Consider the following 17,367-nt stretch of genomic DNA (forward strand, 5'->3'; position numbering starts at 1 on the left):
ATTTGCTCAATTTTACCAAACAAACATCAAACACAACCACATAACAGTTTCTTCAAAAAGTAGTATTTATTGCAGAACTGATACTTTACAAGAAAGGACTCTGTCCTAGTGCAAATATGTTTGAAAAGAAAATATAATACAACGCAAAAATAAAATAGAACATAATCTTAAGAGCACACTAAAAGTGCATCATAAACACCCCACACACTATAAAAAAAAATGTCAACACCATTATTCAGACTATTTATAACAGCACAACAGTTGCAATTTAAAGTGGGTGTGCTAAAAGTACACAGTGCTAATTATGAAAGTTACTCCAAAACCAAATCGGTGTCATCAGAGCCGCTGGGCACATCTACATCGACCTCGTCCAACACCACTTCTTTTACTAAGTCCTTCCAGGAACAGACTTTTGCTTCCTTGTCATCATTCAGCAACTCCACTTCAGGAGCCACAGCCATCATTTTGCCGTGAGACACTTCTATAACACAATGCAAACACAAACACACACATGTGTCAATAACAATAGTAACTGATGGAAAATCCTTCTGAGAATGCCATGGCCATATCCAACAGACATGATACTAATATACTTGCCACCAGAATCATGAAACGTTGTACATACACAATTGTCTATGACTGTAAATGGTATCTGAGTGACAACATATTTCAATTACATCTTCATACATATTACTATACCTCACATTGTTAATGTATTCATGTAGTTGTTAACAAATACAAATTACCAAAGCTGTAAAAATGACCACTGCTTAGGATACTGACATGTATTCAGAAATTCAAAACTTCTGTCAACCACAACTGATTACAAAAATACAGTCTATTCATAAAACACAGCATGAATGTCCCTAAGAAGGCCTTCCTTATTAACAACAATTATGTAATTAAATGGTGCTAAATTCTTCCACCCACAAATAACAATTTGAAACATAATCATAATAATTTTCAATTATCTATGATTATGTTCACACCTTTCAAGAAAGTGTGTTCATGACATCTAATGCATCTTGCTTCTGACTTGCTGTTGCACTTCACAGTACATATTATATAAGATGCACACTTCAATATGCCTTTGTCGCATAATGACTACATATTTGTAATGGAAACTCAAACTTGCAATTTTTGATTTAAGTGAATATTTCTAACTCTTACCATCTTGACGAAATTGTTGCTGGGCCCGAGTGTCCTTCAGTTGCTTCTGCAACTTCTCGCATCGCTTGTCCGTTTCGTCCAGCTCATTTTGCAAGTATTCAGCCTCTTTGTGCGTTGACTGCTGTAACTTCACCAAACTGTCCATAACTGTAGATACCAGTGAGTTGGCATCTACAATACGGCGGTATACTTGGTCACGGCTTAGTGATGGATCCAGACATGAATACTGCAACACACACAACAAACAAAACACATATTATACAACCTACATAGGCTTACTACAGTCAACATGACACATATTACCATAAACACGAATAAAATAAAGCACTCAAAACTTACACATGCAAGCTGTAGAGAATTCGAAGCTGCCACTACATCATCATGGTCTATGGTGGCAAATTTACTGGGCGATTGACAAGCCATGTTCTGTCAACAGAAAGATTACAAAGTTACACATACAAAATTCATTCACTTCATTAATCAATATACGGTATGTACCTTGCAAATATATATATTTAATTACCTTATAAACTAACAACAAACTTCAATCTCACAGAAAAAAAAATGGTAAAAATGATTTGTATAAATACTATTGTAGTCTTGTACCTTTTTTAATTTCACCAAAGGCAGTAGTCCAGAAAGACAGATGTAAAGCTATGTAGCTGAGCCTTCTGTTTCACCTCATCTTCACACCACATTTATACAAGAAACAAAAAAGAACCCTCCTACAAGATGCTAATGACACAACCACTTGACCAATGGCAAAAGAGATGTAAATTAGCTATTGAAACAATCCCCTTTGTATCCATCATACCAAATTTTACCAAGTGGTACAGGCTAGTTCATTTACATGAAGACATGTTGGAAAAACTTTTATAAACTTTGCTCGCATCAAAATAACTCTGTTGTGTGTGTGTATATATACATATATATATATATAAAGGATAATGACATGGAGTTAACTGTAAAAGGTTTAGTGAAAACACAAATCAAGACAACAACAGTGATTGGAGATTTTATATTCACATAAAAAGGTTTTCCCTAACACTGAAATGTGATATTATTACATTTATACTTTTGATTGACAAAAACTAATACTGACATGTCATTAGGATGAACTGACCTTAACATGAAATATTAACCTTAAAACAATCTTTGTGAAAGCAACACTTTGAACACAGATCATTTCTACTGCTCTGCCAATTAATGTGTACAAATGTAATCATGATTCATACTCAGCTTCATGATTTAAACAGGATATAATGTTTCATTTTTATAATTTAAATGAATTCAAATCATCCAAAACAATGTGAATACAATGGAATGGAATACAACTCTTGTTAAACTCACTCTGTGTTGAAATTGTGTTAGACACAGCTTCTAGCACAATTCGTATCATGAATACTGGAATCAGATAATAAAGTGCACTGCTATTAATTTACAATCACATCTGTATAACATTTCACATACATGTTAAAACGAAATATATTTTATATGTTGTTACTAAACCAAACTGCAAATGTACTAGTTCACCTCTAATGTCTCATAGAGTTCTCCTTCATCTGCAGACAGCACTGCCACAAACACAGGCTCCCTCCACAGTAATCTCTTTTAATCATCCTGCTTTTGTCATGTAAGATACAGTAAAAGCTGTTGCACCAAAACTATTGTATACGATAGCTCTACCAGATTCTGACCGTCTGATGCATTACCACATGAACTCAATGGCTGATCACTGACACTTAACCTTTCCACACAGATGCTGCCTCTATGCAGGCCAGCCATCAGGAATTCTGGACAGGGGGACACATTTCCCTAATTGTGACCACACCCAACCTGACACCAGCTCACCAAGTTTCATGTGATATTTCTGTCATATCTAGTGCTTCTCCAGACATTTGTTCATTGCCTTTCTGATCCTTTCATTTTCTTGTTTTCTCTGTATCATGGCTTTTATATCTGAGCCTTGATCAGTGTTCCACAAGGATATGGAGTAGCCATCCAGTGAGAAACAGTTCCCACCTATAGGGTCAGAGGGCATGACCCCACAGAGAATGTTTTATTCATAGAAAGCCCAAATTTAGTGACCTGTGGTACATTCTAATGCTACTATTCCATCATATACACTAATCTTAATTATTGTATATTGTAATCAGTTTGCCTGCCTGATTGTAAACATGTAGCCAGTGTATCATTGTAAAGGAGAATAAGGCTTCTAGTGCATTTTAGCCCACAGTCTATAATAGATATTAATATTTAAACCACGTCTATTCTTGACTGACCAGAACTTTACTAATTCAGAATCATAGACCTTATTTATTTTGATTTATTGAAACCTTCACTGTGGTTTATCAGGACATGCCACAATGATGGTTGTTGTATAAATGCTCTCTATTTCAATATAAATAAACACAGTTACTTTAAGGGTGCAAGGTCTTATCTAGTCTATGTATTGCTTTTAAATTAAACTAATATAAATTAAACCTATATATATATATATATATATACTGAATATCTATGAACCCCCTGAGATTTTATATTCACATAAAAAGGTTTTCCCTAACACTGAAATGTGATATTATTACATTTATACTTTTGATTGACAAAAACTAATATTGACATGTCATTAGGATGAACTGACCTTAACATGAAATATTAACCTTAAAACAATCTTTGTGAAAGCAACACTTTGAACACAAATCATTTCTACTGCTCTGCCAATTAATGTGTACAAATGTAATCATGATTCATACTCAGCTTCATGATTTATACAGTATATAATGTTTAAATTAGGGCCACATTGAGGAAAAAAAATAAATGTTTGATTTCCAGAATAAAGTCATAATATTATAAAGTAGCAATTTTACGTGTTATTTACTTTTTTTCTTGTAAACTTATGACTTTATTCTCGTAATATTACAACTTTTTTCTCGTAAAGTTATGACTTTATTCTCGTAATATTACGAATTTTTTCTCATTAAGTTATGACTTTATTCTCGTAATATTACGACTTTTTTCTCGTAAAGTTATGACTTTATTCTGTAAATCTCAGATGTTTTTTCCCTCAATGTGGCCCTAATACTCCATGGTACATTTGCTCTTTGGCCCTCACTGCATTAGGCTTATATACTATATACTTAGACTATAAACTGTGTTACCTTCATCACAATGCTCAAATGTTTTGTGGCTCCAGACAGATTTATTTTTATTTTTTGGTCTAAAATGTCTCTTTTGATAGTAAAGGTTGCTGACCCATGCCCTACTACTATGGTCACTGTATATATGGTGATGCTCCATCAGTATTAAAGGATATCTTATCAGTGGAGGTGCAGCAGCTGACGTTGATCTTCTTTATGTGCTGAATGCGTTATTGAATGTGTGATGTTGCAATGAGGACAAATAAATCTACTTTACCGTCTTCTTTCATACTCTGTACACGTATATATTATTATTACCTGGCTGTCTTTGAGAAACTATTACTCTGCTCTGTTCTCTGTGTGAAAACGCCCAACACCAAACTCCATCCAGAAAACAGTTAATTTAAGGTTTCGTTAGCTCTGACCTACTTTCCATACCTTGAGAGAGACGCGGGTTAGTTGTCTGAGGATCGGCAGAGTCCAGTTGTCAACTCGGCGACACTAAATACACAATAAAACACTTATTCCGGTTCAGTTTTAACTTCTTCAACCGTCTCCACGTTGCTGGTCTTCTCCCACAACAATAGCCAAACAGGAGCAAGCCTCATTAAACTACCGTAAGTTTTTAACAGAGTTTGGCGACCGAACATTCCGTATTTTCATTCAGCTGTTTTGCCATAAACAGGATAAAACAAGATGATCAAACTGTTACTGTACTTTTATCTCTCGTGTTGGTACTTCACCTGAAGCTGCCAGAGGATGCCGCCGTTGCCTAGCAACCGTTGCCAGCCGCTGTTGGGCGGAGTTTAGCGGACATTCCTCTGAAGTATGACGTCAGATTGGAGCCAGCTGTGATCAGTGACGTCAGAATCTAAAGTGGTTTTGATGAAACTTTCACAAGTAGGAGAGAATTAACCAAAAAATCCCATTTCTGACAGTTTGCTCGAAGAGTTCACATGTACAACAACGCTTCTAGTCAAGACATTGAAGATAATCATTCATTTGCAATGGCCACTTATACAAGAAGTTCACAGACAACACCAGAGATCAGAGAGCAGGATGTTCGTCCACTGTTCAAAACCTTCTTAGGAAGTTTGACAGTGCAACAGCAGGCTATGCTGAAACGAGGGGAACCTGATTCCGGCACAGAAATTCTGTCGGCGAAACTGGTCCAGGACATCATCGCCTTAGTGACAAAATGCATTTCGGAGACTGACGACGTGAATGCCATCACGTCTGAGGTTGTCCGGTCCAGTCTGGGCGACATGCTCCATCGGGCTCTTGCTGTGGTCCTGAAGGTAAACGTCCAAGTCAACTGTGAGGGCACAAAAATCTTGACCGACTTGATTGCTGAAGACGTCGCAGAAAGGGTCAACAGCTCAGCGGACAACAAATCGGGCAACAGATCTGACAGACTCACCGAAATGGTCCGTCACGTCTCCCACAGCTTTAAAGCATTCATGGCCAAGATGAGAGCTGTGTTGACACCTCGTCGATCAGGACATCAATATCAGGACGGATCTGTGGAAACCAAGGAAACGTTCTCAAGAAGGTCAGAGGACAACTCGACCACACCAACCGGCGTCGTCGAAGAACTGATTGGGAAAGAGCTCGGTGAACTCGCAGGACCTTTTCTGGATATCATGGAGGTCTCTGAGCGTGAGCTGCTGCAATCCGACACCGACAGAGAGACTGAAAGTTTTGCAAAGGAAATCGCAAAGTCTGTCGATGAACTGGTTGAGAAAGATTCTGCAAGTACCAGGCCAGAATCTGAAAAACATGTCCAACAGCTCTGGAAAGAAGTGCCGGCCAAGATAAAGATCTTTTTGGCCAAACAGTTTGCCAAACTGTTAGCACATCCAGTCGCAAAAGAGCTGAAGGATAGATTCTTGCCCAGCTCCACAGTTGAAAGCGACGAATCAATCCAGTCCTTCAGTAAGGCTATTGAAGATCTAATTCTGCCAGAGGATGATCAACAAGCTGGAAATGAGGCTGTGCTTGAGAGGTTACAGCACATTTTCAGCGGCAAAGACCTGGTGTTCACAGAAGCACTCTGTGAATACCTCTACAATCACATCACAAAGTCATGTGAGATCAACCCAGAAGCACTGACAAGGGTAGTGCATGTTTTACCATCACGTGAGAACATGTACACTTACATACACGGCAAAGTGCAGCGTTTCCTTAGACTGATGGGGTGGTGCCTGGCCACTCAGTTTGGCTTCCACAGTGAAAGGTTCACTCAGGCTCTGATGGACGCTCTGTCACCGGCTCGGGAAAAACACGCATCGATCCAAAAAACAGCTGTATTGATCGTTGTGGAGAAGCTCGTTACCCGGGCCTTCAGCAAAACAAAGGTGAACTTTGAATGTGGAAACCAGGTGACCATCATTCCACTACTAGTCGAAGAGATATGGGCCGAAATCAAAGGGTTAGATGTTGAACTCACCCCAGAGATCGTTGACGACCTCGACAAAGCTATCTACAAGACCTTGCTCAAGAACTGTGGCGATGCAGACTGCGTGCTGGCTATGATGAGGATGTGTGAAGGGTATATTGGCAAGATTTTCAAGGAAACGCTGTTGACACCACCAAAGAAACGTAGCCCCATCTGGAGCTTCTCCTCCCATGTGGGCAAAGCCATCACCAAGACCTCCACCGCATCGTCAAACCCAAGAGGAACTCTGTATGACCTGGACCCGAGAGTGGTCTTTGTCCTATAGGGGCCTACTGAGCTCTGTAGGACCAGGACCAGTGAATGGTCTCTGTCCTATAGAGAAATACTTAGCTCTGTAGGACCAGGACCAGTGAATGGTCTTTGTCCTATAGAGAACTACAGAGCTCTGTAGGACCAGGACCAGTGAATGTTCTCTGTCCTATAGAGGCCTACAGAGCTCTGTAGGACCAGGACCAGTGAATGGTCTCCCACCTTAGTGGTCAGCAGTGTGAGCTCACAGGCGAGGATGTGACTTCCTGAGCCTTTGTGAGTTGGTCTGCTGTCTACTTAGGTGCTGTGTGTTTTTCTAAAAAAGTCTTCAATAAAAGACAAATAATTGAATTTCCGCTTAGCTGTCTTATAATTTTCTGTCGGAGCTGTAAATAGAAAAGAAATACATAGAAAAGTTGTTTTACTAGTGTTTTTTTCACGTGGAAACCATCAGTCCTAGCATGTGAGTTGTAGTCATGAAATAGGTAGTAGATAAGGTAGTCACCATTCACTTTCACTTAAAACACATATTATAAATGAATATAACTAGTTATGAAGCCACAAGTAAAGTAAAATGACAAAAAGAGCAGCTATCGTAAAAAAATAAAATAAAGTATTTTACCAAAAGTTTGCTAATGCTAATAAACAAAATAATTCATGTAAATAGTAGCAGCACATACAGAACAGATATAAATGGAACAATACAGATACACACATACACAATTAAAGGGCATACATAAGAGCATAAATATATATATATATATATATATATATATATAAATATATAATAAATAAAACAGGAGTTAAGTATTGATTGTGTCCATATACATACACACACAGATACAGACACAATCAATCAATAGGTGGAGCTAGTTTTAACTTTGTAAGTTCTGATACAATTTATATCATTTTTTGGAAGTTTTTTTTTAGCTTTTCTCTGTATCATTGGATAATTTAATTTTGTTATTGAAATGAACCTGCTCCTGGATTAAGGACTTTCTCACCAACCGACCACAGACAGTGAAACTTGGCCCCCACAGATCCTCTTCCCTCTCACTCAGCACCGGCTCTCCTCAAGGCTGTGTGCTGAACCCGCTACTCTATGCACTCTACACCCATGACTGCACTCCATCCCACCCAAAAAACACTGTCATCAAATTTGCCAACGACACCACCGTGGTCGGACACATATTGAAAGGAGACGAGACGGCCTACAGGGACGAGGTCCAGCGACTGACGGCATGGTGTGCAGACATAACCTGGCTCTGAACACAGTAAAAACAAAGGAAATCATCATCGACCTCAGAAGACACCGTGCGGACCCTGCCCCACTCCACATCCACGGAGATTGCGTGGAAAGGGTCCCGACCTTCAGGGGTTTTTCCCATTTGTTCTTTTATACGGCTTGACTCCTCTCCTCGACTCCTCTCCTCGCGTCTTAGTCCCGCCCATGGGAGATGCGAGCAGAGGAGGCGAGGAAAAGACTCGAGGAGAGAGGAAACGAGGAAATATGTTTTTAGAGACATGAGACGTCGTTTCCTCTGAAGTGTCACGTGAAGCGACGTCCGTTTCTGATGACAGCAGCAGCTGATCACAGCTGGATCAGCTGTCAGTCGGCTTCAACAGCTGTTTATGTCTGAACTGATCTAATACTAATAAAGAAACAGAGTTATCAGAGCAGCAGTGTTTTCTCTCTGTAGCCTGTTACCTGTTTAACAAACACCTGCACATGAATAACAGCTGCAGTCTGTATTTCTACTGTGGACTGAGTCCTGCTTAGAGGACCAGGAACCATCTCTACTGGCACAATATCTTTTCATTATTTATTCATTATTAGCGTCTGTAGTTATTGATATTCTGATAGTAGAAGTTATGTATTAGGCTGAATGTTTGAGGGAAAAGTGAAATGATGTAACTCATATTAAACCCGACACTCAGGAATTATCAGCCTCACATGTGACTGAATGGAAATGAGGATAAATTATGTAAAAGTTGTAAAAGACAGACTCTCCTTCTCTCTCTGACTTTAACTGTATCCTTAATAAAAGTTAATGAGTGAAATAACAGATCATCAAAAGAAAACTCTTTCTAATGATTGAAGAAAGTTGATTGAGATCTGTTCGTTGTCAGGTTTTATAAGACCCTCTCCTTGTCAGACTCCTTCAGTGACGGTGTTTGAAACAGAGATACTGCAGGTCCTCCTGCTGCTGGAACACCTACAGTTAACACTGATTATAACTAGACGGTGAATCAGAAGACAACTAAACTATGAAACATTTAATCTGTGATCTGTCTTCACTCTGGTATGAAACTCAGTGATGCTGATGTATCAGATCATACGGATCAGCAGCAGCATCCAATCAATAACTGATATCCAATAAGGGGGCGTGTCGGTCGGTGATAAACTTCCGTGGAGGAAACACTGGAGGATACACTGGTGTATCCTCGCTCATGGCTCCTCCAGCAAGCCTCCTCGCTCCTCGATCCTCGCTCCTCGATGCGCATTTTATGAATTGGGACGTCCTTCAAGATGGAGGACTGAGATCGATTTCCGGGTCACAGCCGGAGGATCGAGGAGCGAGGAGACGAGGAGGCGAAAAATGATGAAATGAGAAGCACCTAGCTCACCAAGTTTCATGTGATATTTCTGTCATATCTGGTGCTTCTCCAGACATTTGTTCATTGCCTTTCTGATCCTTTCATTTTTTTGTTTTCTCTGTACCATGGCTTTTATATTTGAGCCCTGATCAGTGTTCCACAAGGATATGGAGTAGCCATCCAGTGAGAAACAGTTCCCACCTATAGGGTCAGAGGGCATGACCCCCCAGAGAAGTTTTTATTCATAGAAAGCCCAAATTTAGTGACCTGTGGTACATTCTAATGCTACTATTCCATCATATACACTAATCTTAATTATTGTATATTGTAATCAGTTTGCCTGCCTGATTGTAAACATGTAGCCAGTGTATCATTGTAAAGGAGAATAAGGCTTCTAGTGCATTTTAGCCCACAGTCTATAATAGATATTAATATTTAAACCACGTCTATTCTTGACTGATCAGAACTTTACTAACTTATTTATTTTTTATTTATTGACAACTTCACTGTTTATCAAGACATGCCACAATGTCTGTATACATGTATACACAACAGTCTGTATACATGCTCTCTATTTCAATATAAATAAGCACAGTAACTTTAATGGTCCCTGGTCTTATCTAGTCTATGTATTGATTTTTAAATAAATTATTATAAAATAAACCTATAGCACAAGAACTCTGAAATAACAAAACACATCAATCACGTGACTCAGATCATGTGAATCTAGTTTATCACCTCTACTTCTGTCAGCTTTGTCTTCATTTTCATTTTCACAATCATCATACTTACTCATATACAGAAGTATGTTCCATTACTTCATATTTATATTCAGGACATCTGAATCCGTATATGAGTTCAATTCTCTAAAGGAAACGTCATCCCTCACTGATCAGCTGGAGGGACACGGATCAGGCTACAGTATTTCCCGTTAATTATGCCCGCCACAGTTTCATAACGAACCAACAATATTCTACACTTCAACACGGGTGGGGTCATTGGGTGGCTGCTCAGTCTGCCCACAGGATTCACCTCCACAGCTGAATTACAACTGCTCGCCAAATGTGGAAGGATCTTATCTGACTTCTCCTAACCCATTACTACATAATCAAATATTTCTACCCCTGTTGACTAACATATATCTTTCAAATACATCTCATACATTTTTAGAACATTTGTTAACGTTTTACAAATAAACACAAAACACAACCTCATGACATTTACTTCATAAAGTAGTTTTTTTTTTAAATTTTTATTTAAATTTAAATTGACATAACACATTATGAGCAATACACATTTTTATAGAACTTCTCTAAATGACTGCTACCTCAGTCAAAGTGTTATAGAAATGAACGTCACAAAACAAAATACAAGCAAATTCTAGAAAGCTAAAATATATTGGCAAAAGGCAACGCACACCTGGAGCACTTTGTGTTCACAATACACAGATTAAGCATGCATCAACGCGAACTTGAAACTAACCGTAGTTATACCACACGAAGAAGTCTGAGTTCCTTTCAGAGGACATATGCACACAAAATGCTGAGTCATCGCTCTGAGTTCCTTTGGAGGATTGAAAGGGAACAAGTGTGAAAACACCCGTAGACAACTACTCATGACGACAGAAATGCCACAAAAACTTCTTGAAATAAGAAAACAAAATGTCTTTGCCCTTCAGGTTCAAATGCAAACCATCCCTGTCAAACAAATGACAAAGAACTTCCCCTCTTGAAAGAAAATATTTGTTGGTACGCAGAAATGTGACATTACACATCTGTGTTGTCTTCCTCTCCATCAGTGCGTTGAACTGCTTCAGCAGTGCTTTGGTGTTATGGTGATCCACAGGTCGAGGCAACACGGAACAAACAGCAAAGTGTATGTCCTCACGTCCTCGCTGAATTCCATGTATCAAAGAATCCATGTGCTGCACAAGCAAACTGGGACTTACACCAGTGGCAATGTCGTTGGTCCCGAGGTGGATAACAACTATCGCCCCTCTACTTAACTTCTTAAAATGATCGACGTTCTGGGACAAACTGCGAGAACCAGTTGTTCCAGGATGCACAAACGCATTGATGTTGGAGATCGTGTCTTCAAGCCCAAGGCACATTGAATCCGTCAAGAAACACACCTCCACACCTGCAACAATAACCACCACAATGTAAAACAAGTGGCAATCACCAACTTTGCACAATAACAACAACAACATGTACTTTCAAACAAAGGCAATGATACTAACCTGTATTCACTTTGAAGACTTTCCGTCCAAACTTGCACACAGCTGAAGAGGATTCTCGATCTAAACACACAACAAACACAAATAATTACACACTTTTCTACTAGCTTAGATTTGTGATATGAAACATCAGGTCACCAAGGCATGTGTTGAAAACAGCTACAGACCTGCCAATATTGGATGCCAACCCAGACACACCACATAATAATCTTTGTGCTGAATTATGGTACTAAATGCACCATGGAGGTGCAACAGACACATTGCATCTGTCTTGAAATGTTTTCCATAGTTTCGCACATTACTGTTTGCTCATCTATCAGCCCTGTTTCACTGTACCTTGGAAGCCCAATATTAACCTCCCAGTTACTGCCAAACACACCATGCTGTTTTGTCAACTTAACAATTTTTTTTTGTCATAGCATTACTTTGCTGCATTGCCTTTGCTATTTTGCTCCCTTCTAGAAGGATGCAATCAACATCTTCACCCTTTCCATGTACATACAGGAGCAATCCCATGTTTGATTGCTGCCACAAGACTACATGCTAGCCCTTCATTCACATTACTGTGCAATGCTGTTTCTCTGACATCAGTCCCAGCAACAATAGGCGATTGGAATTTTGCTAAACACATGCAAGCATTAATATTCGCATCACTCTTACCATTGACAGTTCTTGTTGACATACAATGACCCTGTTCTTCCACAACCACTGGCACGGCCCTGGAAGTTGACGCCTGTGGAGAGACATCCACATTTGGTGGGGTGGCCTCCACCTTTAAAAAATGCAGTGAAAAAACAGCTCTGAAAATCATGTATTTTTTCAGTGTTTGAAATTATTAAAGTATAACTATTTATATATTAATGAGCAAAACCTAACCTATAGGTAATCCATAAACAAACAATCAATAAATATATCCTAATAATTAACGCATAATACAAACATAACAAACCTGTTGCTGAACAATCCTCATCTTGGGTGCTCCATGGGACTGCTTAGGTTCCCAAGAATGCTGCCTCTGTAATTACAAATAGCATAATTAGAACCCTTTGTCAATTACAAAGATACCATATTATATATCACTTTCTCCACACAATCTCAATCATTTTATTACAGTGTGCAACATCTTACCTTGCTGCTGTAACTAACAGTCATATATCCTTCTTCGTCTGTTTGACATGGCCGTGTTGCAGCGACCTCTTCCTTCACGACCACCTTTGGAGAGAATCTTCTAGCAGGCAGTGATGTCTCAGGAGCAACCTGTGGCTTTGGTGCAGTTGTCTCCAGGTGCAGATGAGCAGAAGTCCAGAACAGCTTTGCCAAAATGCCCATTCCCTCACTGTCACTCAAATGAACCTGCAAAATAAGTAATTTTACAGTAATTAAATACAAATATCTTACAATCAATATGCATCTGTATGATTTGAACTTATATCAACGACAAAAAGGGTACATCGCACTTATGCATTTGCCATGTCACAATATACTTACGCCGTCTTGGCTCCACAGCTTAAGGTTGTGCACAGGAAAATGCTCAGCAGTGGAGACGTACTTGACACCTAAAAAAATAAGAAACATCATACATTACTGAAATTGAATATTTTGACACTGTGTTTACAATATATTGCCAACCTACAATGAAACTTATTTTAATTATATGTTTTTAAATATTTACATAATCATAAAGCATATCAGGAAAGTTATACCTTTAAGTTAATAAAAAATCATAATAAATATTATGGAAATAATATGATTATTGCCAACAACAAATGTATAATCTTAAAAAGGTGAATTTGGTTTTTAAGTAGTTAGCATGAAACCATAACGACTAATATGGAACATTAAAATTTATTCAAATAGTTTGCCCAGGAGTATACAACTTGTTAAACTTGTAACTGTACTTAAACTCTTTCTTTAAACATACCTGCACGTGCAGCCACACAATGAAACTCTTGCCTCAGTTGGTCCTGGAGATCAACAGCTACATTCAACCTCGGAGGAAAATCCAACACCATCACCTGTTTTAAAATAAATGTTAATGACTAAAACGTCATACACATTAACAGCTCATACATAAACATTAATTTTAATACCACAGATATAATACCTGAGGCCACAGACTGCAGACACTGTACAGGAGCTTGCCAAAAGCTACCCCTGCCTCGTCGATGGTTCGGCTCGCTTTGAGGTCGTTGCTTGGGGCCAAAAGACAGACGACATCAGGTGTTCGCGGGACAACAGAATTCATCACCTCCGTCCGCAACTCAGCTGCACAGGCCCCCGGCGTCGACATGACACCAAAGGAAAGCCCCTCTGGCATCTTCACGTTACCATCTGCAATGGCTCGTAGATGGGAGCATCCAACAAGCAGGACAAACTGGAACAACAGAAAGGATATTTTTAGAATAAAAATCACAAATTATCACAAGATTTAGTACTTTGTTCATTAACTCTATCAACAATAATACCTTCTTGTCTGGAGAGTCAGGAGGCATGACCAACTTGTGCCTTCGCCCAGTAAAGGAGGAAATTGGCCATTTTTCTACTTTATAACAATATCCTGTTCCGCAAACTATTGATAAACACACAAAGACACCACACAATGAAACTTAACACAGCATTATTTATGTAGACAAAATAATTATGCACCATCCTGCAAAGAAATAATGCAACAATATACACCTTACACACGCAAGGACAGCATGTAGAAAACAAATAACTTGCTACATACCGACAATATTGCCAGCTGTGTTCTGCTGCGCTGCCTGAGATGGACGAAGGGATCTTTCACGCAACATCTGAAAATATATAAGCCCAATTGATTAATAACGACAATTGTACGCCCCTAAAAACTTCATTGTACTATAAAGTGACCCAGAGTTGCAAACAACTACAGCAGCCAAGTGCAGTTGGGTTTCAAGTGGGCCAGAACCATAAATTATATGACACAACCCTGCAGCACAGACTCATCTGTAATAGAAGTTCCGACTCTTTAGACTCCCAAACAACTCTTCATTTTACCAGTTCCGCCTTTTACAATTCATCACAATTTATACTGTTTTGACCTATGATTACTGTGTGCACATAACCTACTGTATATCACTTAAATTATTAAATATAATTATACCAAACCCTATAATTTCCAGAACACCATCATTTTTAAATATGTTTGGTATAAAAACATTAAATGTAAATACATCACAGCTGATGAGTATTACAAATTTGATTTATACTGAACATTGTAGTGTTTTAACAGTTTAATGGTAAAGCTCATTTACATATTCTTGTGCCAGTTAATGGGCCATAGGTGGGTCATTCTTCATCAAACTGGCATTTGCAGTCTAATCAAGCAGCTGATACGCATATGTATGGCACCCAGACTACACAATAAGTGTTGTTTTAAAGTGAAACCTGTTTGCATGCATATAATTTACATGTACAAACCTTGCATGGAACCAATTGTAGTGTTTGGCATGCATGGACTGCCCATGGTGCAAAGAAGCTCTTCCTATAATTCTGCCATGTATTAATTTACCGAAAATACAGAAAAAAACTCTCTCGAACACGAAGAGGCGATCACTTAAAAGAGCCGGAAACGGATCAAAAGTGTGCCGAACTACCTATATAATAATGCCAATTCGTAAAAAGTACGAATTCATGCTTTTCTCAGGTTACACCAAAAGACGACAAGCAACTTTTAAAAAGCTTGTTTTCTGGATGGATCAATGCCAGGTTATGCTGCTGTTCGATCAACACTCAACATGAAGAGTTTGGTCCGGTCTCTGTACAGATATAATGTAACATGTTCTATGCTCTATGTTTCTATAACTGATTCAGATGTCCGATGACTTACATTCTTAATTTGATAAACGTATACAGTTACAATCAACCAAGCTTTGACTTAAAACCACTTCTTAAACCGAAACACAATGACTCACTGCAACATTATTGACCACATACTGTTTTATAAGTAGGCTAAATGGAAATTAAATTAAATACAAAACACTCACCTTCACAACAAAATCAACTGGTTTGGAGATCAAACTTCGCTGAATCCTCTGAGGGGTCCTCCAAGCTCAATCCAATTGGTTCTACTGTTAGAAGCAGAGTGTACTCTCTTGTTAAACAAAAAAGAAAGAGGTTCGCTGCAGAGAGAAACTCAAATATATGGGCCAACATGTGGGTTTCTGTGGGCGTGTCTAAAAACAAGGAACTAATCACAACACAGGTGGGTTTCTGTGGGCATCACCAACAGCAAGGCACTAACCAACCAAAACACTGTCTGGGGAAAAACTCTACATAGAAATACAATTTAAAAAGAATATCATCTTTTCTTGTGGGTTACTCAATGATAAATATACCATGAACATATAAAGAATATATATCTTGTAACATCCAATGATATAACAAAACGTTTATCTTATAACTTATTTAGTCATAACGCATTGATGTCGGAGATCGTGTACATTGAATCCGTCAATAAACACACCTCCAAACCTGCAACAATAACCACCACAATGTAAAACAAGTGACAATCACCAACTTTGCACAATAACAAACCACATGTACTTTCAAACAAAGGCATTGATACTAGCCTGTATTCACTTCGAAGACTTTCCGTCCACAATTACACACAGCTGGAGAGGATTCCCGATCAAAACATGCAACAAACAATAATTACACACTTCTCCACTAGCGAACTATTATGGAACAATGTCAATGTTCATTAACATGTTCATTCAGGTAATACTTAGCATTCATAGTGTGTATGTGTGCAACTGATAAATCCCTTTAAACAAACAGAACTCACAAGACTGGGACTTTCACGATGCTTTGTTTATCAACTAAGTACATGGAAACTCCACACATGCTACTAGCTAGCAATAGCTAATCAGGTAACTACACCATCAGATACAAACCTTTTTCCGGGACGCTGGCGGTGGACAGATGCGCTCCTGTAAACAGCAAAATGTCTATCTAGATAATAATGATAACTGTTAAACTAAAATACGAGCAAATATCTTTAGAGCTTTGACTTTTTTTAATTCAGCGCGTTAAATCCGGGAAGGCGGAGATGCAGGAAATGCTTTTGAGGTGGTTTCCGGCTGTTCTGCTGTTTGTTAAATAAATATTTCAGAATAAAAGACTCATATTAACCAATGAAGAAAATCTATCCACAGAAAAACGCTTGAGGGCTTTTATTTTGAAATTAAAGCGTTATGTGTTGCTTTTAAAATAAATCTTTACTTTTTCAAAAAAGAAAAAAAGATATTGACAACAATACTGTAGTAATGTTGCTAATATGGTGTCAATATCAATCAAAACATCACTTTCACGGTCTGTGACATATTCTACAGGTGTTTAGACATTGCAACTTTATTAATGTTGATGGAAGGATGTCCATATACAGATAAAAGCTCACCTTCACCCATCAACATGCAGATAGTAGTAACCAGGGATCGCACCGACAACCTTCCAGTTAAGGACAACCGTTATAGCGCCTGCGCTACACGTCATCCTGA

At 38.6% G+C, this 17,367-nt stretch overlaps 1 protein-coding gene across 1 annotated transcript in view; it reads right to left on the reverse strand.

Moving 5' to 3' along the window:
- LOC119498839 overlaps nucleotides 1-16,953 on the reverse strand; it is a 30,758-nt gene extending 13,805 nt beyond the window's left edge. The window contains exons 1-5 of the mRNA XM_037787911.1: nucleotides 16,765-16,953; nucleotides 15,856-15,939; nucleotides 14,577-14,643; nucleotides 14,314-14,417; nucleotides 13,953-14,222 (exon numbers count right to left, since the gene is read on the reverse strand). Coding sequence (XP_037643839.1) covers nucleotides 13,953-14,222; nucleotides 14,314-14,417; nucleotides 14,577-14,643 — 441 coding nt within the window. The 5' untranslated portion in view covers nucleotides 15,856-15,939; nucleotides 16,765-16,953. The remainder of the gene's footprint in view (nucleotides 1-13,952; nucleotides 14,223-14,313; nucleotides 14,418-14,576; nucleotides 14,644-15,855; nucleotides 15,940-16,764) is intronic.
- Nucleotides 16,954-17,367: the final 414 nt, after the last annotated feature.

The sequence above is a fragment of the Sebastes umbrosus genome, chromosome 12 (assembly GCF_015220745.1).
Source record: "Sebastes umbrosus isolate fSebUmb1 chromosome 12, fSebUmb1.pri, whole genome shotgun sequence".
Taxonomy (NCBI): domain Eukaryota; kingdom Metazoa; phylum Chordata; class Actinopteri; order Perciformes; family Sebastidae; genus Sebastes; species Sebastes umbrosus.